A 26,063-nucleotide genomic window follows, 5' to 3' on the forward strand; every position below is an offset into this window, starting at 1 on the left:
GAGCCAGACTCAACCAAGTCCTCTCAGAGCAGACAATGGCCGAGGGAGCACTCGTACCAAATGAAAGAAAAAGAGTGTGGCGCCATCCCACAGCCTGGCACAGAAAAGTAGCATCCAGTTAGTTATAAGTTATTTCCGGAATTACACCAAGCACCAAACAGTGCTGGCTTCCACCCTACTGCGTCAGATGCCAGTTCAGTGGCGCAGATAGGGTTCTTTGAGTGTACAAGAGTTAAGTGTATAAGATATTATTGTTCGTTTATTGGGTTCTCAGGGTACGTACGTAGATAGTATGGTCATTTCGCTTCCAATGGCGATACATAAAATATTATGAATGCACGATGCGCATGCACGGTTGTGTGGTGTTTATTTTATTATATATTCATTTATATCTTCATAATTATATTCTCCTGTCCTCTGATAAAGAGAAAATTGTAGGTTCGGCTACATCTGGCGCGATCCAATGATCGCATTTCCGATCAATTATCATCTGCATTGAAAGTATCGCATGCATGTATCTAAAACATGCCATTACTTTGAAAAGTGAACAGTTATAAGTGGAAAAATAAAAGCGATCACCAATATCGATAGAGAAGTGGTTCTTTTTATTCTGAAACACATGGTTAAACTGAAGCGAAGTACTGAAGAAAAAAGAAACTTACGGTGTTTCATGATGTCACGAATAAAATTGGTTATCTGGTGGGTGCGTGTTCGGCTACGTGCCCACAAAGGGGATTAATAATCAGCTCAACACTGGCTCAGGGCTCCAGGATAGCTCACCACTGGTTCATATAGCTCATCCCTGGTCAACAGATTCTCCAATTAGCTCATCCCGAGCTCCAAATTAGCTCACCACTGGCTGAAATCTCCATGAACCTAACCACTGGCTCATAGCTCCATGGAGCTCGTAGCCCTAAATTAGCTCACCATTGGCTCATAGCTTCACAATAGTTCACATGATTGATTTCTAACCGAGTCGATCGGATTCATGATTTCCACTTCTTTGCTCCAAACTCAGTCTAACTGCACTAGTCAAAGGACACAACGCTAGTTAACGCACACTGATAGACACTGTATGAAAATAGATATTTATGGTCACCATCCAATGTAGGTATTCGCCTGAAAACTCACTAATCTGAACCCAACTTCGGTGTGTTCTACCGAATCCCGAAGCGGTAGATTAGCTGATCGCCTCAGCTGATCCGGTGGCATTTTCCGACGCACTCTGCGCGCTGCCACTGTCTCCAGCGGTGGCGGGGGCGGGGGCGGTTTTGGCGGTGGCGGGAGACACGCCAGGCTCACCCCCGCCACCAAACGCCGGTCTCTTCACACCACTCTCCTCCTCTCCGCCTAGTGTTTCACTGATCGGCCTTTTCAGGGCTGAGCCCGGCGAACCCACCGTTTCTGGCTCCATCTCGATATCCGATGTCGAAGAAGGGTTCACCGTCGGTGTAGATGAAGTCTCCTCTTCAGCAGTAGATGCAGAAGACGTTCCCGGTGCTCCTGATGATGCTCCAGAGGTTGCAGTTCGTCCAGGAGGCGTTGGAGGACAGGAGTCGGTGTGTGTAGGAGTGACTGCCGTCTCCGGCGTATCCGTGGAGTTGTTCAGATGGTCGCCCTCAGCGGTCGGAGACTGGAGAAAGAGAAGTGGCGCGGTGTTAGTGCCCTGATGTGCTCCGAGATGATGTGTGGTTGGATGATTACCCTATGATGTGCCCTGATGTTGATAAATAGAAAATATTTATAGGAAACCTGTAATACATGATATGCGAAAAGATTTATTGCTGTTTTGCAACACAATGTGCCGAAAGAAAGCAATTTTGAAGCAACTCAGCAATTTTAGGTCGAAATTCGATATCAATAAAAGCAAATAACAACGCTGATTCATGCAACTTTAATAAAACGCATATAGTATGAAAAACCGCTATATATATTTTCCCGTGTGTAGAATCGAACCCACCCCCTCGCACTGACTCACCTCATCGTCACTGCCGCGGTCCGAGTCTAGCGAGTCTCTGTCACTGTCCGAGTCGTCAGGATCGACCAGCACCTCCGCTCCGGGGAAAATGTACCGGGACGGCGGCTGGTGCAGATAGGTGCCCTCTGTTGAAGAATAGAGGGCAGCGTCAGTCAGGTAAACGTGGGGTCAGTGGAAACCACCATATAAGACAAACAAAACGATGTAGATAATCATATTGCGAGAGTATATTACGCTTGTACTCGATGCGTTGAACGCATTGCTGACAGAACGCACCAAAAGCACGAGGGATCAACCCGCTCGCCTCTGCCGATTACCGGCCTCTGTCGGGCCACCGCCCGTCCGCGGGGGCCAGCCGCTGACCCCGCCCCGGGTCACACGGCAGGGGCGGCGCCAGGCGCGCCCATCTGGGAGGCGACATGGGCGGCGCCAGGCGCCAGACTAAGGGCGGACGCAAACGCCCGTAACAAAACTTCTTCTGATAAGAATCTCTCGCCGATCGCACGTAAATCAAAATGATTCAGTCTATCTGACACAAAAACAACATAATGAACACAAAAAACATAATGAAAAAGCCTTTGACTTACCACCATGGTGAAAATTAGAACGGTCAAGAAGAGTCTCTTGATTTCAATCATTTTTTAGCGCACCGACACAAAACAAATCTACTCAAAGCAAGAACTATGATGTAGCTAACCGCTCTTCAGTGAATTACAAATATAGCTGCTTTTTCTACCTGACTAACCACCTAGTCAGTCTAGACCGGCGCGGTGTCTAAATACCTAATCTAAAATCGCACCTAAAAATCCCAACGCTCCCGAGGATTCGAACCCGCACTCACCGGGTAGTCTGGCAGCGACGCTCTCCTTCAGTTTCCTCTGCCAGCAGTACCGGAGGGCGTCAGTGTCATTCTCGTTGGTCGGATCGGCCAGCGGTGAGGACGGCGCAGATGGCGCGGGGCGAGGGGGTAGTTCAGTGAGCTCCCTCAGCGGCAGAGGTGGTGACTTGTCTCCGTCACCAGTTAGGAGCTCGGAGAAAGAGCCACCGAGCCTGAGAGGGAAGGGGAATGAGCGTCAGTGCTTAAGCTATGTTATTACGGAGCGAGCGAAGTCTATCGTAAATTAACATTTTTTTTTTTGTATGAGCGGCCGGCCGGCCGTTCGGATGTTTTTGCGAGGCTTATATCTCGGCAGCCACTTGACCGATTTACATGCGGTAATTTTTGTTGGGTAGCTTCATTCCTTCTACAAAGTATTGGACTATTCCCGATGCATGTGGGTGACCCTTATGCACGTGCCACGAAGAGGTGTCGGTTTTAAAACAATTGCAATATCTCGGTAACTACTTGGCCGATTGCGCTGAAAGTTGGCATGCAGGTAGGCACCCACTAAGCAATGCGATCCATGTGCCAGAGTTGAGGTGCTGCTGCACGTGCGCACGTGCAGGGGTCAATTCCAGATCTCGAGAACAGCTGAACCGATTGCGCTGAAATTTGGTATATGGCTAGGGCAGACTTGTAAACGACTCAAATTTTTTTTGAGTCGATTCTTTGTTTGAGTCTGGAAATTTGAATCGATTCATCAAACGACTCATGATGTTAAATTTAATTGATTCGAATCAACTCATGACTCATCAAGTCCCTCGATAAAATGATTCGAATCAACTCATGACTCAAGCAACTAGCCAACAGAATGATTCGAATCAACTCATGACTCACACATTTTGATGAATCGATTCAAATCAACTCATGACTCACACGACATTTTTATTGAACTTATTTCATTCAACCCATGACTCACTATAGGCATTTGTTGATTATTTGACTCAAAGCTATGATAAAATGAATATGCCGCATACCACAATTGTATTAAGCAGCATAGTAGCCTTGACCAAAGATTCAAGCAGCTACCTAGTAGGACTAGGTACATAGGTACCTACTTTGGCAAACATGGTTGATGCAGTTTCCAGTTCCTAAGTCCCAATTCCACTTTTGAATTCTAATATTCCTGCAGATTGGGCTACCTATTCTGTAGCATACTGGTCACTGGTCAGTCTTGCTTCAATTTCTTATCTTGTCACCTACAACAAAGCAAACAAGTTCTAACTGCAAGCAGTCCAGAAAATACTTCAAATGTTTGTACACATCCCTTCCATTCAGTTTGCTGTACACACCCAACAATATTTTGGGCTGTAGAAATCAAATACCAATAACATATGTAGGTAAGTATGACTGAAATCCATTTATAATGGACACAAATCCAATTGAAGCAAGGCTGACCAGTTGCAAATCTTACCTGCCTTTTCAAAGACATTGACATACCAATTACCAAAGTCACTGTGCCCACCGGAAATCGCAGTTCATGTCTGATACCCATGGCCTTGGTTTGATATTTAAATGCATTTCATAACTCAATCAGCTTTGAAATTATTTCTATCTGTATGAAATGAATCTAAGGCATTCTCCAGAAGCCGTGATATTGAACAGATTTTTAGCCAACTGGCGCCGCATGGTGGCGCTAGCAGAGCGTATAACACTAGCGCTCTACTAGCGCCATCATACGGCAACAGCTGGCAAATAACTGAGTCAATACCAATGCCATTCTCCAAGGCCAATGATTCCGTGTTGATATGAAAACGGCGCATTTGAGCGTCATATATGCTAAGCCTTACGCACGCTAATCTACTGCATAAAGGTAACAATTTTGGAACACGATCGGGAAGAGGACAAAGTCTCCACTCTAGCACATACTAAACGCCTAATGACATTGATACAAAGACCCCGAATGCATTGACGAGTAAATGTGCATCAGGAACGGATTTTCCTACTTGTTCATCATAGTGATACGTTTGTAATACGCAATTACTCTGCTCATGGATCCCAGCTCAAAGACGCTAAGATCAAAATCAGGTCAGTCCCAGAAACTTTGGTTTTTATTCTATATCTAAGTACTAACAACAAATTGTAGTTTGTTTTCTACGTTAATGAATTGGCACTAAGTCGTGATCGCAACCTTGCAGTACTTTATTGCCATTTCGATTTTGCAGTACTTTAACGCCAACAAAATTTTGCAGTGTTTTAACGCCTGCTTTGTCTTGCCATTGGTGTCGACATTTCTGGCGGACCTTACATTTTTATGTTTCTCTATTTTGATTTTGATTTTCTGGTTTGGGACGTTATATAGTTGATATTTGAAGGACTTATGTATTCCATTCTAAAAACGAATATCTTTTACCAAGAATATTAGCAAAGGTATCAGTATATTTATCTTGTTCCATGTTTGATGTTAGGTTCTGACTGATGAAGTCACTCCTCCATGGATCCCCAGTTCACATCATTTTTAGCAGCTTGTAGTAAAAGGGGCTTAGGTGAGCATGAAATTCATTGTTCTTCTTACGCCTTATATTATTAAATATGACCTGAATCTGGTTCTAAAATACAAACTGTGAAGCGAAGTGAAATGACCATGGCATGAGTGTTTTACTTTGCAACACAAGGTTGCTCAATTGGAAAGAAAATATTTTCTTCTTGCACAGTACACAATTTTCCAAATGAATTTCGGGAACGGGTCCATCTGGTTCCAATGCTGACCTAGACCGGGTCTGACCGGTTCTGGAAATGTGCCAGTCAGACTGGGTCCGGGTCCCAAAATTTTCCAGTTTTGCCACCTCTAGTACCTAGGTACCAACTGCCAAATGCTTTTGGCTCATTAGGCGCCTGTGCCTGAGCCTCTGAGGCTCTTGTAAGTCTGAAATATGGAGTTAAGTGATGGCTAAAGCTGAGGGGGTGATCTAGCATTGATTATTAGGGTGTTGATGGTGACTTGTAAACGACTCAAACTTTTTTTGAGTCGATTCTTTGTTTGAGTCTGAAAATTTGAATCGATTCATCAAATGACTCATGATGTTAAATTTAATTGATTCGAATCAACTCATGACTCATCAAGTTCCTCGATGAAGTGATTCGAATCAACTCATGACTCATCGAAAAACGGTTTGATTCTGAGTCGATTCACGAATCAACTCAGAGTCGTTTACAAGTCTGGGCTAGGGACAGGTTAGTAGATTGCCGTGCACAAGTCAGTTGGGACCCATTTTGCACGTGCGCGCGTGCAGGGTGCCGCTTCCAGATCTCGAGAATCCATTGCGCTCAAAGTTGGCACATCGTTAGACCGGTTAGTAGGGTGCAGTGCACAAGTTAGTTGGAGGTACCCGCTCGCAATTTCGCACGTGCAAGGCCCACCCTCTCGCTAGCTCCGTTGGTCGCCCCAAAAGGCGTTTACTTGTTTACAGATAGCAGTTAACTGGTTGATTTGAATTTACAATCAATCTACATTTACGGTCAGAAGGATCAATCACTTGGCCTTTTGCACCACGAGACATCATGAAAAATACGGCATTCTTCGCAGGACAATGTGCAAAATCGTGGCCTAAATGAGGTTCGAAATACATAAGAAAACTGCATGTAAAGTCTGATCTAGTGGATTTATGACTGGGATCAATGAAACTTGTCACAAGGCTTTCAACCTGTCGAATACTACTTCAAATAGCAGAACTTAGCTGGCGGTACTTAGTTTGCAGTGCAGAAAAACAAATTTACTGGCCGAACTTTGTCACTCTCGGATCTAACTAAATGATAGCTGAGAAGACACAGCCAAACCAAATGTTGATTTACAACACACCAAAGTGCGTCATTCAATGTCATTTGATGTGTCCGGAACTGGCCGATGCAAGAAAATAATCGATAAAATGGATTTAAGACTGAGATCAATGCAACTTGTCACAAGTTGCATTAAGGAGATCGAAAAAATGTATTGAGCTATTCTTAACTTCGTTTCAACCTAGCTAGTTAATACCATAGTAACAAATGTACGATTAAATATATACTAAAATTACACACGACAGATTTTTTTAAATATTGTTATATAACATATAATAAAATAAGGTATGAGTATATCCCAATGAACCCCAAAAGACCTTAATATTGTGCCCATCCATATCATGTCACCATTTACCGTGCAAAACTAAAATCGCATTACCGACACCACCCGACATGGCAAGCAAGGTAATACAAATTGACGTCAAAATGACGTCACACCGCGGCGTGGGCAGTACTCACAGGTGGCAGAGGTGGTGCACTATGACGTCACAATCTCCCAGCAGCTGAACGTCACAGTTGAGATGTGGCAACGGCTCGCGGTTAATCAGAATCTGGGCCACATCCGGGTTGACAGAACCTGAGAAACACAGACGGGAGAGAGGGTACAGTCACACACTGAAGGAACACATCGTTTTAGAGAGAAACAAGGTTAAAATGAAACACGAAAACGTCAGAAAAAAAATGTTAGCTGTCAGGCCGGCCATTAAAGGAGCAACCTTGCATGCACGGTGTCCCACCATTTGGGCGTATATATCATATATGCCACATAGGTAGTCCACGTCTCATGATACATGGCATATCTTTTCAAAGAAAATGTAGAAAATCTAACCTGACCTAATCTTACCTAAAACCTACAACCTGGTATCTACCAAGCTACAACCTTAAACCTAAAACCTACAAAATATGCTGTGGAATATGTGTGGCATATAGGTATGAGCTGCGGAGCATATGAATTAGGGCGGGTCGATGGAAAAAGTTTCCAAGTGAAGAGCGATTTTCCTACAGGCTGATCCATAAAACGGTTAAAACATATTTTTTGCGAATTTTTGAAAAGGAACTGGGCGCGCCGTCAACGGTTTTTCGAGACCACTTTTGCTAATTTTTCTCGTTGTTTGCAAAATGTAGTGGGAAAAATTAGAGAAAGGTACTATATTTACCACTTTCCTAGTTCTACATGCTTACCCCCACCTCTTCACAAAGTTTGGAAACCCCAGTGGCAGAATCGTGCTCAGAATAGCGATTAGCATCGGCGCTCTAAGCGCAACGAAATCAGCGCCATCTATTGAGCGAGTTTGGCATAACATTGATTTTGACGGCTTTCCGACCGTCAAAAGCTGACGCAGCCGCTGCCACGTCGGGTATATGGTGTTCTTTGGTGTTCCTAGGTGTCTGGTGTTCCTTATTTGACAATAGGTGAGTTGTACCCATTCGATCCGAAATACTTCAGCAATCATAAATTGCTCCGGAAGCTATACCTATAGTGATTTCGCCAAGAAAACAGCGAGATGCTTAACTTTGATACCTATATGTTTATCAGTTAAATTAAGTTTTGCAGACAGATAACATCAGTCCAAACCGTAAGTTCATTTTTGAATGCAATGGAGTGAATGCAATCACACTTCGATAATTGATTCAAACGCCGGCATGAGAGCGTTGCATTGCGTCCTGATGGCACACGTGATGTAACCGAGACGTGCTCTCTTAATAACAGCAACGTATGCTGCCTAAGTTAGGAACCGGACGGCTCGCTCCACTGCCTGAGTAGTGAGTATGGGTATGCACCGCATCGAAATTAATTTGTTAAGCAGCGGGTCGAAGGTCACCCTCTTCCAGCGAGATTGCTATCGGTGTAACGCGTTCTTTGGACCGATCTATGAGCTGCATGTAGTGCATGACTTGTTTATTGCAAAATGCTGATAGAATCGCATATCTTTATGTCTCCTGCCTCATTCGCTTCCTTTACTTTTTTGCCATAAGTGTCTCGAGTCTTTTTATCACCATTCCTTAGTTCAGCAAGCATCGCAGTGTATGTGTTACAGGCAATGTGTGGAATCAGGCATTCTATAGAATGCCTAGGCATTCTATAGAATGCCTGACCGACCAGGCATTCTATAGAATCCCTAGGTATTCTATAGAATGCCTGAGCCATCAGGGTTTCTATAGAATCCCTAGGCATTCTATAGAATACCTGATTTTCAGGCATTCTATAGAATGCCTAGGAAACACTATTCTTTCCGACATATTAGTGTATGTTGTATAAGATTATGAGCACAGACCGATGTGTAGCATTATTATTTTCTGCCAGGCTACCTTGCGGTCAGCTATTTATGTTCATTCAGTCAAATGTTCATTCAGTCATTCATGTTCATTCAGTCAAATTTTCCGGTCAGGTATTCAATCTAACCTTATTAGGTCAAATTGTATCAGGATTTCATTCTGAGAGTACAGAGTTATTTATCTTCAAGCTAGAAAGACGATGGTGGTAATGTCAATATCGGAAACGCCTTTGGTAAAAAATTACACAGAAAAAAGTTTGACAAATCGTCCATTTTTGGTGGTGTTTGCTTTCTAAGGAATTGATTACGAGCGACCCGGCCCTCGTCCGGACCCGGCCGGACAGGCCGGCCCGGCCCGGCCCGGCCTGTAACGCTTTTGAGAGGCTTATATCTCAGCAACCGCTGGACCGATTGGCCTGCGGTCTTTTTTGTTGGGTAGCCCCATCCCTTCTACCCCGTAATTGACTACTTTTGATACATCTCAGTGATCGTCGTGGCACGTGCCACGTGAAAAGTCAAGGGTGTTCAAGCTGTTTTGCAGAAGTAATGATTTTGAGAGGCTCATATCTCAGCAGCCGCTAGGGCGATTGTCTTGCGGTAGTTTTTGTAGGGTAGCTGCATCCCTTCTACCAAAAATAGGATACTCTCGATCAGTGATGCCATCGACATTTTTGCTCCATCCCAAGATCTCAACCAGAATTTTCCAAGATTCTCGTCTCGAATCCCAAGACTACCCATCGCATATCCTTAGGAGTACCCCAAGTAAATCCATAGCTTATTTTGGACATATTAGTGTGTTTAGTATTCAACTTTCTCTTCTTTGGGTCTACCCTTGTCCTTATTGGCGTATTTACAGCAGCTAATGTACGTACCTAGAGGCTGGGGGAGGGGAGGGGGAGGGGGTCGATCGCACTCCTACAGCTGACCGGTTCCTGACCGAGTATAAGAGCTTCACGAAAAATGAAGATGCTGGCCTAGACAACATGAAGCCGGTGGTATCTGATATTATGGTCAGGTCATTCGTCGACCGTCAATGGTGGGTCAAGGACCCAAAACACAAAGTCCGAATGTGTTAGAACTTCTTGGAAACGAAGTCTGTGGCATTTTGGATTTATTTCGAAATTTGTCTCGTGACACATTTGGAGAAGCTAGGGTCAGGTGAGGTCAGGCTGATTTTAAGTGTTTTCCACCACTGAGTTTTGAAATATGGGCTCCAAAACAAGCTCTTAAAAGCTTATGTGAATCCCGAAATCGAAAAGCTTATGCTGTGAATCTGCGCGTAAGCCAGTGCCCGCTGGGGCCCATGAATTTTCAAGCCGACGATGGCGAGGGGGTCTAAAGTTAACCCGCGCACCGACGGGGGTCTGCGCCAACTTAGTACCGACGGGGGGGGGCGGATGACCGCCCCCCCCTGAGATCTCGAGAACGAAGCAAGATAGCGACAAGCGGTAAACGGCATCGGATACGCACGGTCAAGATCTACAATTTTTACAAAGGTCATTTTCAGGTCAGGTCAAAGATGACGTCACAGGGGTCGAAAAAGTCAAAATGGCGGCGCTAAATATGGAGAGAGTTTTTCTCGAATAACTTTCGAATTAGTCAAGATAGGAACAAACTAAGGGCATCATCGTGATCCTCTCGTCAATCCGCATCGAATGATATATATGTTGACCTCGAAAGGTCAAGGTCAAAGGTTGACCTCAGGTCACGTGACCTCGAGGTCATCATGTATATCATTCGATGCGTCTTGACGAGCTAAACACAATGAGACCATCCACGCGTCTGTATCTTGTTCCTGTACGGAGTTATTGGCCAAAAACCTTTGGTGACCTTTGATGACGTCACATGACCTCACAGCTGCCCAACAGCAAAACAGACCTCAAGGTAGTGAAGGTTGATCGTATATGAAGTCATGTATGGTATATGGGGCCATTCCGACCCGTTTTAGTGGTAAAAACAGGGAGTTAATTTTTCCCCCATTGACTTATAATGGGGAGGTCGCGAAATTGACCTGACCTTAGGTCACCGATATCAAAATTCCGAGATATACAAATTGTAGCTACTAATGACCTAATAACATCCTGCGACTTTCAAAGGCCTCCGACATCTACTGTAGCTCTGGCACGGTGACAAAGTTGCAAAAAAGTGACTTGAGGTTGGGTCATTCAAAGTGACCTGGTGACCTGACCTTGAAAGGTAGGAGGTTCAAACTTGCACACCATGTGTAAAATTGATAAGGGAATAGTCATACCAAATTTCGCGGCGCTACGCGCCGCGGTTTTCCCGCTATTCGCGAAAAACCTCAGGGGGGGGCGGATATCCGCCCCCCCCCGTCGGTGCGCGGGTTAAAGGGACTATCCCACCTTCTAAAATGTTGTTAAAACCAGTTAAATTGTGCCCGACTTTATAGATTGGATGACCAGTAACGCGGTTCTGGCATTTATTTTTCATTAAACATCTTAGGCTTCCCATATTCCAAACACAAACTTTCAAATATGTGACGTCACAGCCCAAAATTACCTCCTTCCCCAGGCCACATTACTGTCATAAAGCTGATTCTTTTTACTCTGTAGGCACCACAACAAAGTTCAGACCAAGTTTTCAGCAATTTTTCAACTAACAAACCCATTTAAATCAGAATGACTAATCGAGGTGACGTCACACTAACGGTCGCTCCATGTTGAAGATAGGGCCTTGTACAAGGACCATTTTCAAATGAAGGGAACGAATTTCTTCAACACCAAGAGGCCGCGGGGGTTGCAACCTAGATAGATAGTGGTTTCTGAACCTCGCCGCAAACTTGGCTATCTCAACTCAAACCCCATGTTCAAGGTGGGATAGTCCCTTTAAACGAGGACCTAACTCGTCCCCTGGACTACATAGTTACAAGACGTCAGCAGTGTTGTGAAGGTCGCAAGGTTACGCTTTGATTATTTTTGGTCCAGCAGAGCCCAGAGGTCAGGTGACCAGACACTTTTCCGAGGTCAAAGACAAATTGCCCTTATTTTGGTTCGCGGTCAACGGATAAGCCTCCATAGAGCAAAACCGTAAAATGAAACGCTTTTTGCGGGAGCCGCTTTCTGAAATATTTTTTTAGGCATAATGTTTGTAAAAGCTTTTCATAGCCCCCCAACATCATGCCGCCAAACCACCCATCCCCGTTGATCGGTAGTTGGAAATTAAACAAATGAGCGCCAGTTGCGAACAGCGACTGGAAGCTGCTACTATACCCATAACAAGTAATGGTACAAAAATAATCCTGCGATCTCGGGAAGATAATGCCTGCTAGAAACATCGCAAGCTTCGTCCGTTACTTCAATGCTTGATTAACCGTCCGTGAGGCAAATTCATCCTAAATCTATTATCGACCAAGGAAAAAGCATTCGACAGCATGAGGAGACAAAGTGAAATCAGCTTCTGCCAGATCCCAAGATATGCAGTGCAAATCACAAGATCCCAATGTTAATGTTCAAATCCCAAGATCTTGGGACAAATCCCAAGGAATGGCATCGCTGCTCTCGATGCATGTGGGTCACCCCCAGTGCACGTGCAAAATACAACAATAAGAGGTGTCAAATTTGTTCCCATTTCAATAACTCCGGGTAATTACTTGGGCGATTTCGCTGAAACTTGGCATTTAGGTAGGCACCCACCAGGCAATGCATTCCCATGTGTTGCAGTTAGGGTTAGTAGGGTGCCGTGCAAAAGTCAGTTTGGACCCCGTTTGCACGTGCGCACGTGCAGAATGCCGCTTCCAGATCTCAGGAACGGCTGGGCCGATTGCGTTCAAATTTGGCACACCGCTAGCAAGCGTTTAGAAGGGTGCTTTGCACAAGCCCGTTGGAAATACCCTCTCGCCCTTCCGCACGTGCAGGGCTCACTATCTCGCTCGCTCGTTCTTCGCCCAAAAGGCGTTTTACTGCTTTCTAACATCCGAACAAAGCCATCGTCATTCGCAATCACTTTCGATTCAAGCCTACGTTCCGCCCTCCCAGCCAACACTCTTCTAATGCAGCTTCGTATCTGTAGCAGCATAATCCTCCGAGGGTAACCGTTTAAGCGACTGGTTGGCCTGTGGCTCTCCCGCGTGCCTTGCGCCGTGGCTCTCCCGTGCCAACGGGATTGGATCAGTTGCTGCTTGCGGCGCACCAATTGGGTGGTCGGCATAGCCCAATTTCTCCCTCGCTTCCTCTCAACTCATTGCCCTGAAATGGTGTGAGGTGACGACCGGCCTAGGCCAACAAAGAAAATTAGGTTAACAAATAGCATTACTGCCACTGACCTCTAATTTTCGAAGTGTGTTTCGGTTAGGCATTCTATAGAATGCCTGGGAGCTTAAGCCAGGCATTCTATAGAATGCCTAAGCAGTCAGGGATTCTATAGAATACCTAGGGATTCTATAGAATGCCTGGTCGGTCAGGCATTCTATAGAATGCCTAGGCATTCTATAGAATGCCTGATTCCACACATTGCCTGTAACATATGCACTGTTTGCTGGCTGTCTGTATCGGCCAGTACAGCCCAAAAAAGTTTCCTATAGTGAGCCCGGTACTTATTCCTGTCGATCACTGGGCGAATAACACAGACCGGTGAGCTGAGAGGTCTCGCAATAGCTGGATGCTTTGGAGTAATCCGTCTCTGCAATGTTTACTCCGTAATTTCGGACCACATTGGGACATAGTGAACAACATTGAACTCGGTGATAGTTCGAAGCTGGTCAATATATGTTGTATGATGGGCGATCGCGACGGAATACGTAACTTGCAAGCTGCCAACGTAAGCCATTTTACCAAATTCAAGGGCTCAAGCTTCCTTACTGACAGCTACCTCAGGATTTGTCAAGAGCGTGACGCCTGCTTCCGGGCTGTTCAGAAGTGTTCTCTGATCTGGACTGCATGGCGTTGCCCGAAACGGCACGAACGGTTCCTGCTCGATGCACAGGCACTCTTGGTAAATGGTCCACTGATCGGCGCAGCTTTAGTCCAGTGGCTTTTTCACAAGTCTTGTAAACTTGTTTAATAGTTTGGCCCTTGTCTGATTTTGGTGTAAAATAGAATAGCATTGACTACCGGGCTCATTTACTGAAGCAATATGCTCGTCCAACAGGCTCGTCATAGCCGATGATCCAGCACGGCTATCCTATTTATCATGATAAACGACGCATCCTTATGCACGTAAAATGCAGAAGGGCATTTCCTTTGTAATCACTTGCCTATCCGAGAACAGTATGTGAAGTGTCACCGAGGACCACCACGCGGCATTAGTTCCGTTTCGACATGGAGGCTCCTTTCCACTAACTGCAACAATGTCACATGATTGGGATCACAAATTGCGTCGGAGACCACTTAGCAGCTACTACCGCGGTTATTATGAGGTCAGTTTCCCTCAAAGCTCGATGCTCCACTGCTTGTTGCGGTGGCCCACTGCCCAGCCCCAATAGGTCATCAAAATAGGATCTGATGGTCCGATGAGAACGCGCGACTCGGGCAGTGATATGATACGCGGATCGCCGATCAGCAGGATACCTCGCAACTCATCCTCAGTCTGTTGTCAGATGAAGCCGGGCTAAGTTGACGAGGCTAACTTAGTACTTAGTTATTCTGTAATTGAGCTGCTACTGTTCAGTTCTAACACTAGGTTTGCATTTCAAAAGAAAGGTTAAATTTACATGCAAGGAAATAATCGAAGCCAAAACTGAAAATAATGCTGCTGAAGTCTCAGCGCAGAATCAAATGACTAATAGGTCCAGCGGACACTATCGCACTTGGCGCATAATGGCTGTGCTAAAGTCAGGTGAACCCCCAATATGTACATTTCATGGCTACTTTAATTGCAATTGACAGCTTTCACGCTATATACGCTCCTGTGCCTTACGTTTTTTTTCATCAGCGTCCTAAGATCGCATCAGCAGAATGCATATTGTCTCGGCCGACGCAAGGTTAACAGTCCTCTCAAGAGATGGCGCTGCGATCGAGTTGCGGAAAACCGATACAGAGAGCATGGCACCATGGCCACAGTTAAAGAGATAAAGCCAACAGACTTGCAGAATAGGTTGAGGAATAGCTGAAGTTTCGAGGTATATATTTGAAAATAATTAATCATATGATATTTGTGCTCAAAACTCGCGTGCAGTGAAAATGTAGCGAAAAACCCGGTTGATAAATTGGCTGCGGCGACCCGCAACCTCAACCAAAAAAATTGAAAAAATTCACACAGTCTTCTTGTGACATGCTCCGTAGGAATTTTGGTCTTCATTATGTGTCCTCGAAAAAAAGTTCTCGGATGACCCGCCCTAATATGAATGCCCCCCTGTCTAGTTCACACAGCAGCTCCGCGGCTCGTATCCCGCTCAAACCTAACAGTGCTCGCCGCGCCAACTAGCCAGCCAGTGTCGAGCACTCGCCACCCCACCCGGCGGTGTCATATCTCCACCCCGCGGTGTCATATCTCCACCGGATGTCCAGCGGCCGGCGGCCCTGGGTTAGGGTGCACGTGAGCGCGTGCCAGGATGACTTACAAATATCGAGAACAGTGAACCGATTGTGTTAAGTTTGGTACAGTTGGGGACCGGTTATTAGGGTGCCGTGAACAAGTCAGTTTGGGTCCAGTTTGCACGTGCGCACGTGCGGGGGCTGCTTCTACATACCAAGAACACCGGGGTCAGTCGCGCTCAAATTTGATACACTGTTGGCGACATCTTGGAAGGGAGCCCGGCACAAAATGCACTTTTTGACTATTGCGTTCGCTCGTGTATTTGTATGGTGCACAAGCGATCCCTGTAAATGTGACTGAATGAATGAAACAATGAATGAATGAATGGATTACGAGCAATACATAGATGAATGAATATCAACCACAATGAGCACAGAGCCCTAAACATACAATTACGTTAACGCCCGGCTAGCTCAGTCGGTAGAGCATGGGACTCTTAATCCCAGGGTCGTGGGTTCGAGCCCCACGTTGGGCGACAATTCTTTGAAGTTTCCCGCGGTCACAGGACACATACAGGACCCCTCGGCATAGCAGACTACAAAAGCGGTTTTGCGAAAACAGGAAGTCCCTGACCTGGCGCCTTGAATATCTCGACACGCAACATTCGTAATAGTACGGAGTGCGGAGACGTTTCCCGTGAGATCCATTACTACGAATATTTACATGCCCCACCGACGTCGCTAGTCGTGAAACATTGGCAAAGAACAAATTAAACGTCATAGCGATGCCCTTGCCTTATATTCACTTAGTGAGAATGGGAATACGTGAGGTAAAACTGGCCCCTCACCAGATAATGTTAACTGATTAAAAATGTAGGAATTACTTGACAACTCGAACATGGCAAATATAACAAAAAGCAAAACATGCCACTGTGAGGCCGGGTTTTCCTGGGAAGCCGTATGGCGGCTCGACCCCTGTCAATATTTTATTCACCGTGACTTATAATCTTGGTTGCGACAGGTGGCGGACAGGATAACACCATGGCCCAATTTCACCAAGTGCGGTTAACTCAATTTGGGGTAAACTACCAAACTTCCCCACTACGTAGCTACAAAAAAAAACTACCCCAAAATTGAGTTTACCGCACTTGGTCAGATTGGGCCCAGTAGTGGCATGAATTAAAGTGTAATTAAAATTACGAAATAAGTTTTTTTTGGCAGTCAGATACTGCCGTCTGGCACACCCGCAACCCATTCCAGACTGTTCGTCTGACCAGAGCGAGGTCAGCGCCCTCTGTGACCCGTCAGCCGGCCAATCAGCTGGCGGCCCGGCGACTGACCCGACCGCGGCTCTGGTGGGGGTCGGGGGGGGGGGGCGCTCCCACAAAACCACGTGATAGACAAGTTTGGGCCGTTCACAAAGCAGAAGCTCTCCTGAGGACAACAATCCGAAACCCAGCGAATGTTTTGGCATGGGAAGTGACGAGCGTTTGAAAATTACAAAATTTGCACAATGTGTCTCAGAAACAGACGGCCGACACATTCTGCTACGAATAGTGAGAAAATTTTACCCTCGCCCGCGCACTTCCCGTCTGTTCAGAAATGGGGTCATTTTTTTAAAGGAAAATCATGCTTAGGATATAAAACAACAAGAAAAAAATCCTGCCACTGCCTGGATTCGAGCCCAAAACTCACTCGGTATAAGCGCCACGGGTCGGACTTTGAGGCTGGATCCGATGATGATGAGCAGGTCACACCGTTCCCTGTCCAGCTCCATACTGCGATGGAACTCATCCGGTAGGCCCTCGCCGAAAAACACAATGTCAGGCTTCATGATGGACGGCGGCCGGTCGTCTGGGGGAGGAGAGAACGGGGTCAGTCCCAGGCTACCTATTTGAGAAGCTGCATCTGTCGGTAGAATAAAAAGGCATGCAGATAATATGACTGAAGGCAATCTTTAGGCAAATCTTATGATTACTGGCAACATTTGTAAGCAAAAGCAGTTAAAAGTTCGAAAACATTAATGCTTGCCAACAGCATGAGACTTAGCTTTTTTAAGGCCATGGCTTGCCCATAAAAACAACTCTCAACCTGTCACTGCAGAAAGCAGTGTGCAATCAGTGCTGCTCCATACTGAACTTAAGAATTATGGCTTTACACAACCACCACACAAACCTACACTTGTGCTCACCTTTGCCGGAAGGTCTCGCAGCATCATCTTCCACCTCCCGCGTGGAGGCAGCGAACCCCGAGTCGGCAGTGTCCTCATCTACCGTCGCTGTTCTCTCCTCAGTGTGTCCTCGCTCTGATGACATCCTTTCTGACGACACTCGCTCAGAAGAGGGCATAGTAGGGATCCTTGAAGAATCCTCGCCGCTCTTGGTCGTGATTTCTGACGTTGATTCTGCATGGGCGCTAGGTTTGGAAGAACCGCTAGTGGTGGTACTTCCTTCACAGTTTGAGCTAGATCTGTGGGAGTTTTGAGACTTCATTTTATGATGTTTGTGACTGTGTTGATGACTTCCGTGAGTTGCACCATGGTGATGAGTTACTTCACTGTGATGGTTTCCTTCATCATGTCCTTCAGCTTTCCCATGATGATGGCGCGGCCTTCCATGTCCATGTCTTTCACCATGTGAGTGCGTCGACCTATGCCCATGGGAGACACCATGTCCATGCACGTTTCCATGCTGATGCGTTTTTCCATGCATCACTCCCTCTGCGCCATGCGTGAGGGCTTCATCCACACCAATCACATCCGAGGCATCAGCGGCGGCCGCAGCCGCAGCCATCGCTTCACCATCGGCCGAGTCCACCGCTGACGCCACAAAGACGTCGTGAACGTCGACCGACGCAGAGTGATGAGTCGAGGGCTGTGTAGGTGCGTGTGTAGATGTTGATGCAGGCGCGGTGATGGACGAGTCTGCAGTGGTAGTGTTGGATGAAGCGCTGGCGGCAGCAGTCGTGGTGGAGTCAGTGGCACTTGAGGTGTTAGGTGTAGCACTAGAAGACACATCAGCAGTAGCACCGCCAGTAGCATCAACAGCACCACAGGTAGCTCCTTCAGTAGCGCCACTGTTCACATCCAGCTTCACGTCATCCGCAGTAGCAACATCAGTTGAGCTGCAGGTAGCCTTCAAATCATCTTCTTTGTCCACACCACCGTTACCGCTTCCACCAGGGGCGGTAGAATCGCTTCTACTACCACCAGGGGCAGTAGAATCGCTACCACCCCCACCAGGGGCGGTAGAGTCGCTACCACTACCAGCCGCCGTCGTAGAGTCCCTACCACTTCCACCAGCCGCCGTAGAGTCGCTTCCACCACCAGGCGCCGTAGAGTCGTTTCTACCACTTCCAGAAGCGATGGAGACGACAGAGGCGGATGCAGGGCAGCGCGGGCACGCGGGGATACGCTGTTGGAAGATGTCCTCCCTGATCTCTTCGGCCGGGACGCGGTACCGACACCTCTGGCAGGAGGCAGTGGCGAACGAGCCTGTGAACGACAGAAGACGGGGGATGAGATGTGAATCAGATAGAGATGAATGAAAAAGGAGAATAGGTTGATGTGAATGACAGGATAAGATGGGAAATGAGAATGAGATGGAAAGATAGGAGTATGCGAGATGAGACAAGCATGGGAGACCAGGGGATGGCAATGGACGACAGAAGAGGGGAATGGGAGATGAGAAGAGATAAGAGATGAAGGACAAAAGAGAGAAAGAGATGCAGTTGCCTGTAAACGACAGAAGGAGGAGGAATAATATGTGAGATGAGAGGAGAGAGAGAGAGGGAGAGAGAGGGAGGGAGAGAGAGGGAGAGAGATGACTAGACAGAAGAAAGAAAGAGATGAGTGGAAGAAAAAAGGAACAAGCTTGTGGCCTATGAATGACAAAAGGTGCAGAGGATGACCTGATCTGAGATAACAATGAGACAGAGAGATAGTGGTATTTGAGATGAGACTTGAATGGTAAAGGGGAAGACAATGAGATGTTGAGTTGTCGAGTAGAGCTGGTATAGCGGTATAAAGGGGAAGGCATGTACTTAGATCAATTATTGGAATTGATGCAACCTTATAAACCCACCACAAAAATCACCAAATATTTCGCCCAATCCGGGGTTCGAACCCGCCCTCTCCGCACACTGACTGACCGTGACACTGGATGACGTTCTCGATGCCGGCCTGCTGCTCCAGGGTGTCGATGTTCTGCGTGTAGTTCCTCAGCAGCTTCCCCTGACGCTCTAGCATGCGGATGAACCTGGCGAAAGGACGCGGACGGTAAATGTACGAGTCGGTGGTTAAGACGTGTTATATGCAGACTTCGCCAACTCCGATTCATGGTCGTCTGTTCTGTTGGTGACCAAAATAAAACAATTGTTTATTTTATTTGTATTCATACGGATATAACTATAAAATTAGTATGAGGGGATGGGTGCACTAGAGGCTCCTAGTGAACGCGAAGCCAACTGACCGTTCACTAGGCACAGAATTCACAAGCAATTCTCCAAAAGCAAAGATCGATTTACTTGACATCGAGTTCCTTACTGGCAATAAATAACAACCGCAACTCAGTTCCTGTCCAGTATAATCTTAGCTACAGCTGCATCACCCGATGAAGACCTTCCCTTATGCTCCATCTTCATGTCCTAAACACTAACCCCTACACCAGCCGCACCCTACTCCTTTCCTCTCCCTCCACCTCCCTCACCGGTGACACGGGCTCGGTTTGAACTGGCCCGGATATATCTCCCGCGCGAACTTGAAGAACGGCCGTGGGTCGCGCCGGAAGTAGTGTATGTCGAACATCGCCTGTGGAAAAATACGGAGTACAATGGAGGTGAAATAGCTGCAGACTTGCTAGCCAAGAAACACAGCAAATAATACTGAAAGGTTCGCACTATCTCAGACGTGACCTGATGACCTCTCACTGACCTGACCAAGTGATCTGATGACTGATGATGTCGTTGAAGCTACAACATTAATTGATTGTGATCTATCAGACCTTCTAATGGGCTTTGATCACTTAAAATTGACTTTTAAACGTGGCCTCATGACCAGTTCACTCTTGAATGACCTGAAACATCTTGCTAGCCTCATGACCTTTCACAAGCTCTGATGTCATCTGATCAATGTCACACCTGATCTGACGTGACCTGCTGATTGCTGACCTTTCGCCTACATTCCGACCTAACTAATTAACGTAGGAAGTATCATTAGAATATATGACCTTCTCCTCGGCAAATGACAAAATGAATGAAAATAATTATTTATTTGTCATTTTCATGATTGATCACTTATTGATTCAATAAATAATCATTTTCATTCATTTTGTCATTTTCCGAGGAGAAGGTCATATATTCTAATGATACTTCCTACATTTATCATGCTCCTCGCAGCAGCTCTCAACGATATACTAGCTAATTAACGTTGAACTGACCTGGGGATCAGGAAGGTCGGGGAAGTCCACAGCCAGCCTGGCGTAGATGCCGTCACGTGACCGGAAGTCGGGTATACCACACGACACAGACACCTGAGGGAGGTCAGAGGGCAGAGCGGTCACTCTGGGGTCATACTGGTCATAGCGGCGAAATACTGGGATGGAAGCATCCCAATAAGCTGTCAGCTCTGTCACACCATGGGTTCAGATATGCCAGGAATAACAGTGAGCATACAAAGTGAAAGGCTCACATAAAAACCTTTGATTTTTTAATCGCACACATGGATATCAGCCAATATTAACTTGACAAATGAGAGTTCTGCATCAACTATGTAATAAGCTGAACAAGTTTTCCATTCACACATCAAAACAGGTCACGTCACAATCAACTCACATGGCCAACCATCCCTCCTGTATACGAGATATCATTCCTCTCTCGACTCTTATACTCCCCACCCTCATAAGACCGCCCCCTACCCCTGTGTCTAGCCTCTCCTCCCCCTTATGTTTCAAACCTCACTCACCCCGGCTCCGGTCAGGACGATGACGTTGGTGGCTCCACGGATCAGCCTGACGACGTCGGAGAGGGTGTTGACATGTCGCAGCTTCTCCCGGCGCGGCGGCTCACTCAGTATCTCGATCACGAGCTGAGGACAGAGACATACAGACGAGTCACGATTGGAAGGATGGACCCCTATATATGGCCTTGTATGGACCAGGGATGGACAGGCTAACTGCAGGGCTGCGGAGTCGATGGATTTTCAGTGACTCCGACTCCGAGTCCGGCTTCCAAAAACCAGCTCCAACTCCGACTCCGATCACAACTATCGACTCCGACCGACTCCAACTCCAACTCCAACTCCAACTCCGGCTCCGACTCCGCGGCCCTGGCTAGCTGCAGGTGTTTTTACTCCAAGGGCTGAAACTCTCTGGGCAGCAGTCGAGAGCCAGTACAAATACATTGCTCTAGGTTAACAGACATTACACTTCAAAATATTCAATGGACTGAAGCATTGCCTAAATGAAGCAATTTCGCTTTTGAAAAGACATATTTAATGCATGATGCACTTACATTAACAGTTGATAAAGTAATTCTTCCACAATCCACACGCAAAAATGTAGTCATCGATTGACAAAACGTTAGTGATAATTCGAGATAATACGCTGTTGTATTTACTCTAAGGGCTCAAACACTCTTGCAGCAATCGAGACCCAGTTCAAATACATTGCCCTTGCTTGCATCAGTCGCAAGCTCGAAAGTGATGATGATAATGAATTGGGGTTTTTGAGCGCCCGGACTACAGTAGTCATCGGTGCCCATCGGAAGTAAAACACTACAAACACAAGCAAAGGGCATTGGTAACTGAGTTGCTACCTGTAAATGCTCTTGCATGTCATTCCCTAACTGCTGAAGGAATCCGTTCCCGCCTCTACCCACCTTCCACAGGGTGATGTCATCGATATGGCCAGGTATCGGCCCCAGGCCGGGCCGTATGGTGTGCAGCACCTCTCGGGGATCCACACCGGCCCCTATCTGGTCCTGCACCCAGCATATTGGACCTGTGGAGGGTTATAGAGATTAGACAGGTTAGAGACAGGGTGTGGTACCTCCCGGGGATCCACACCGGCCCCTATCTGGTCCTGCACCCAGCAGATCGGACCTGTGGAGGTAGAGATTAGACAGGTTAGAGACAGGGTGTGTGGTACCTCCCGGGGGTCCACGCCGGCCTGGTCCTGCACCCAGCATATCGGACCTGTGGAGGGTTATAGAGATTAGAGATGTTAGAGACAGGGAGTGCACTGTGCAGTACAGTTAAGGTCTACAAGTCCCCGGCGTATGCGGGTCACCAGCGGGCAGTTAGTGCCTGATCGCTACTCGGGCGCCACCTGCCCGCATACGGAGAGGACTTATTTTGTACACCTACTGTACCTCTCGGCGGTCCACGCCAGCCTGGCTCTGCACCCAGCATATCGGGAATGGCGGGGTAGATATCAGTGGGGTTATAGAGAGACAGACGGGGTGGAGGTGACATCATAGGTGGAAAATTTCAGAGAGTTGTGGGTGATCTGGCATTGCAAATTCACCGCCCCAGTGCGCTGTATCGGCTTTGGGGCTGCAGCAGACGGCGAGCTCAAGGTCATCCGCGCTGGGCGGCGGATTTACGAATTATTTTAGAAGCAATTGTCTGCTATTTTTAACATGAGAAACTGAAATGAGAATCAGTAAAGTCATAATCTCATAGGCCAGGATTGCCTCTTCTGCTCCAGCTTCCATCATCTCTCACCAGCTTCCCCACATTCTCTTTCAGTCATTTACCTTAAACATCCTCAGCAGAGTGTTTTCACAATCTCCTCCAAAACCCACCTGCGTTAGGTTTCCAGTTGAGTCCACTGATGTTGCTGACTCCCGACTGGCCAGAGTCTGAGTCCTCAGAGTCAGAGTCCGACTCTGGTCCTTCCGGACCTCCCGGCGATCGCTCTGGGGAGTCGATTGGTTCCTCTTCCACAGCAGCCAGAGAGGGTGGTGACGCCACATCGGGGCAGTCTGATGATTGGTCCGCCAGTGGCTCATCCGACGTCATCTCTGGGCGAGGTGATGTCATCAGAGTCCCGAGAGCACCTTATGGAGAAAAAAGGAGTATGTCAGACATGGAAGTGGTTTAAGGGGTGCCTCAGACATAAGTGTAACATGTAACATAAGTGTAACAGACATAAGTGCTGTGTAAGTGTAACATGATAAGTGTTGATGAACCAATACAATAGCAATGTGGAGTACAATTATAGCACTGGCACTTGGTAGTCTGGGTTCAGTATTTGAAAAGCTATTTTGATTTATTTTTAAATTTATACTTTGAATACAGGCTTGCAAAAATAAAAACACTTCATGGCTTACCTAATACCTACATGATGTTTTGGAATTCACTTTGTTACCTAGTACCTAGTCTAGTAGTAAAGCGAGTCAATTTTTTTTTGCAACCAACTGTAGAGTGTAGGTTAGGTTGTAGGTAATGTTAGGTAAGGTTTGATTAGATTTGGCTTGGTTTGATTAGAAAGCATCTCTGGGTATAGCACCTCTCCTTGGTTGCAAAAAACAAGTGTGACGCACACTGACGCAGTGCCCTTCTAAAGGAAGTGTGTGATTCCTGTACATACAGCTTACATTCAAACCACAAATTAATGAGTGGACTGGAGGAACCAACTGCCGAAGGAACTCAGACCACAAGCTTGATATGGAACAGAACAGACTATACCTTCATTTCATTCATCCCAATATCAGTAGGCGGAACTATGGTCAAGCATACCCATTTTCGGGAACGCATTTTCGTTCCCATGTTTGGGAACGATAAACCCAAATATGGGAACGCCATGTAGGCATTATTTAAAACAAGAAAAAGAACCGTTAAATGACGTCCAAAAAATATAAAACGATCGTGAACCGCCTGATATTTGTCTCAATATTGTTGGGAAAGAGTTTGATATTGTAAGGCCCATCGTAGTTTCAAATCGTTCCCCTATTTCTAAAGCAGTCCATCATCCGGGCCGCGAGCCCAAATTTGGGAACGCTCTCGTACACTGGCGCTGCAAGCGTTCCTTATTATGGGAACGGCGTACCCAAAATTGGGAACGATTTCACCGACGCCTTTCAGGGGCTCTTTTCCTTAACAAGCATCACGTCCAACGCCGCAAATTATTGTTAACGCAACAATCATCAGATGACCTTTCCGGCAAGACCGTCGCATGTTTCGCCCAGCCTTCTGCGCTTTTATTCCCGTCGATCTCGCAGCGGGCACGCCCCCCTCTGTAGGATTACGTAATTCACAACGCTCAGCGATGTTCAACAAGGTCTTCCATACCTATATCCACCGTCCGCGCCGAGGGTGGAGACATGTCAAGCACCTGTCTGTTTATCACCGATAGTTGACGAGCACAAGGAAGTAACCAAAAATGGGAACGCTGAATATGTTCCACCCTCAAAACAACTAGTCCCAATGAAAATCTAGTTTTTTCCTTTCTAGATGAGTGTAAGTGGCAAAAGGCCTGGTAGGATGGGCACGAGGAATGATCGAAATCAGCATAAAAATTATAAATAAGCCACACAGAGCGACCAATATGAGAGAAATTCCCCCAAAACGATCACGCTTAGAAACACGGAAGACAAAAACCACGCTCATGACGCTCCTTATAAAACAACTCTAAACAACTAGCATCCAAATAAAATATGTCTTTCTGGGATGATAAAATACAGCTGAATAATTTTAAACCACTGAAACTAAGTTTACAACAGTAGTTCGGTAAAATCACTGACGTTCCATGCGGTCGTGCGCCCCGACACCAAATGTCACCAATATTACCCCCGGACTGTCCGCGTGTTCGCTTGCATATGTCAGCATCTGGTGTAGCTAGTATGAAACTTCATAACCAGGCGAAAATTATTATACTTGACCTCAAAATGTAACAAACGCTTCATTTTCCTTAAAATTGCAAGTTAAATGTAGTATAACCCATGTTTTCACCATTCCGTCACTTCAAAAAATCATTAAAAATATCATTCGACGGTCAATTTCCTTGTGCAACGGTCAGATTAAAGATAATTTTATAGAGTCTTAGTAGATACTTAAATTAGCGTGCACTATTTTGAAACGTGATGCACTCATAAGTTTTAGTGGGCAAACGGCCGAAAAATTACCTTCCGTTCCCATAAATGGGAACGCCCGTTCCCATATTTGGGAACTCCGTTCCCAAAAATGGGAACGTTCCTATATTTGGGTACTCATGACCATAGTTCCACCTACTGATATATGGCAATGGTGTTCCGGTTTATCATTATATAGCCTTGGGTGTTCCTCAAAACCACACAACCTGCATGGAATCCAAACAACAACTTAATCACCCATTCACACTTACTGGAAATATTACTGATGATAATATTATGTGAATATTATAATGTCTTTGTCAATAACCAATCAATTATAATTCAAGGTGCGCCAACTTCGAATTCAACAACAAATTCGACGCACAACGCGCTTCCGCGTGACTCTCAAGGTTCCGAGAAATGAATTGGAATTGTCACTAAACTGCTGCAACCTTTGAAACATGCAACTGTAATTATTTTCAAGCATTTCAAACAGCATGGGCTAAAAAACATGAAAACTTCAGTCTGCATCAGTCAAAGCATCCATAGTTCATTGGAATTCCAAGAAAAGAAGCTTGAGACGCGTAGTCCTTTCCCACTGATTTCGCGGGTCGCGTGGTCGGTACTGGTCGGTACTTCGCCGGTCGCCCAGT

General features: G+C 46.3%; 1 protein-coding gene and 1 non-coding gene across 2 annotated transcripts; one reads left to right on the forward strand and one right to left on the reverse strand.

Annotated features, from left to right (window-relative positions):
* Positions 1-592: 592 nt before the first annotated feature.
* Positions 593-25,795, reverse strand: LOC122383780. Its single transcript, XM_043370536.1, has 13 exons — positions 25,683-25,795; positions 23,143-23,397; positions 22,216-22,337; positions 21,302-21,424; positions 20,778-20,870; positions 20,049-20,149; positions 19,492-19,598; positions 17,534-18,835; positions 17,038-17,196; positions 7,095-7,212; positions 2,820-3,028; positions 1,979-2,103; positions 593-1,633 (listed from the first exon to the last, which is right to left on the reverse strand). The coding sequence occupies exons 2-13, from the start codon at positions 23,378-23,380 to the stop codon at positions 1,181-1,183; spliced, it is 3,150 nt and encodes a 1,049-aa protein (XP_043226471.1). The 5' UTR covers positions 23,381-23,397; positions 25,683-25,795; the 3' UTR covers positions 593-1,180.
* Positions 15,806-15,878, forward strand: Trnak-cuu. The gene has a single exon. It is a non-coding gene; the product is annotated as a tRNA-Lys (tRNA).
* Positions 25,796-26,063: the final 268 nt, after the last annotated feature.

The sequence above is a fragment of the Amphibalanus amphitrite genome, unplaced genomic scaffold (genome assembly GCF_019059575.1).
Source record: "Amphibalanus amphitrite isolate SeventyFive unplaced genomic scaffold, NRLGWU_Aamphi_draft 000173F_arrow, whole genome shotgun sequence".
NCBI lineage: Eukaryota > Metazoa > Arthropoda > Thecostraca > Balanomorpha > Balanidae > Amphibalanus > Amphibalanus amphitrite.

What these genes read in the sequence shown, in the direction of transcription:
- LOC122383780 (XM_043370536.1), bottom strand. Translation starts at nt 23,380, where the DNA reads ATGACATCACCTCGCCCAGAGATGACGTCGGATGAGCCACTGGCGGAC. An exon ending in CCGACCTTCCTGATCCCCAG is followed by an intron (nt 20,150 to 20,777) that starts GTCAGTTCAACG and finishes ATTTTTCCACAG; the next exon opens with GCGATGTTCGACATACACTA. An exon ending in CGTCGCTGCCAGACTACCCG is followed by an intron (nt 2,104 to 2,819) that starts GTGAGTGCGGGT and finishes ATTCTTCAACAG; the next exon opens with AGGGCACCTATCTGCACCAG.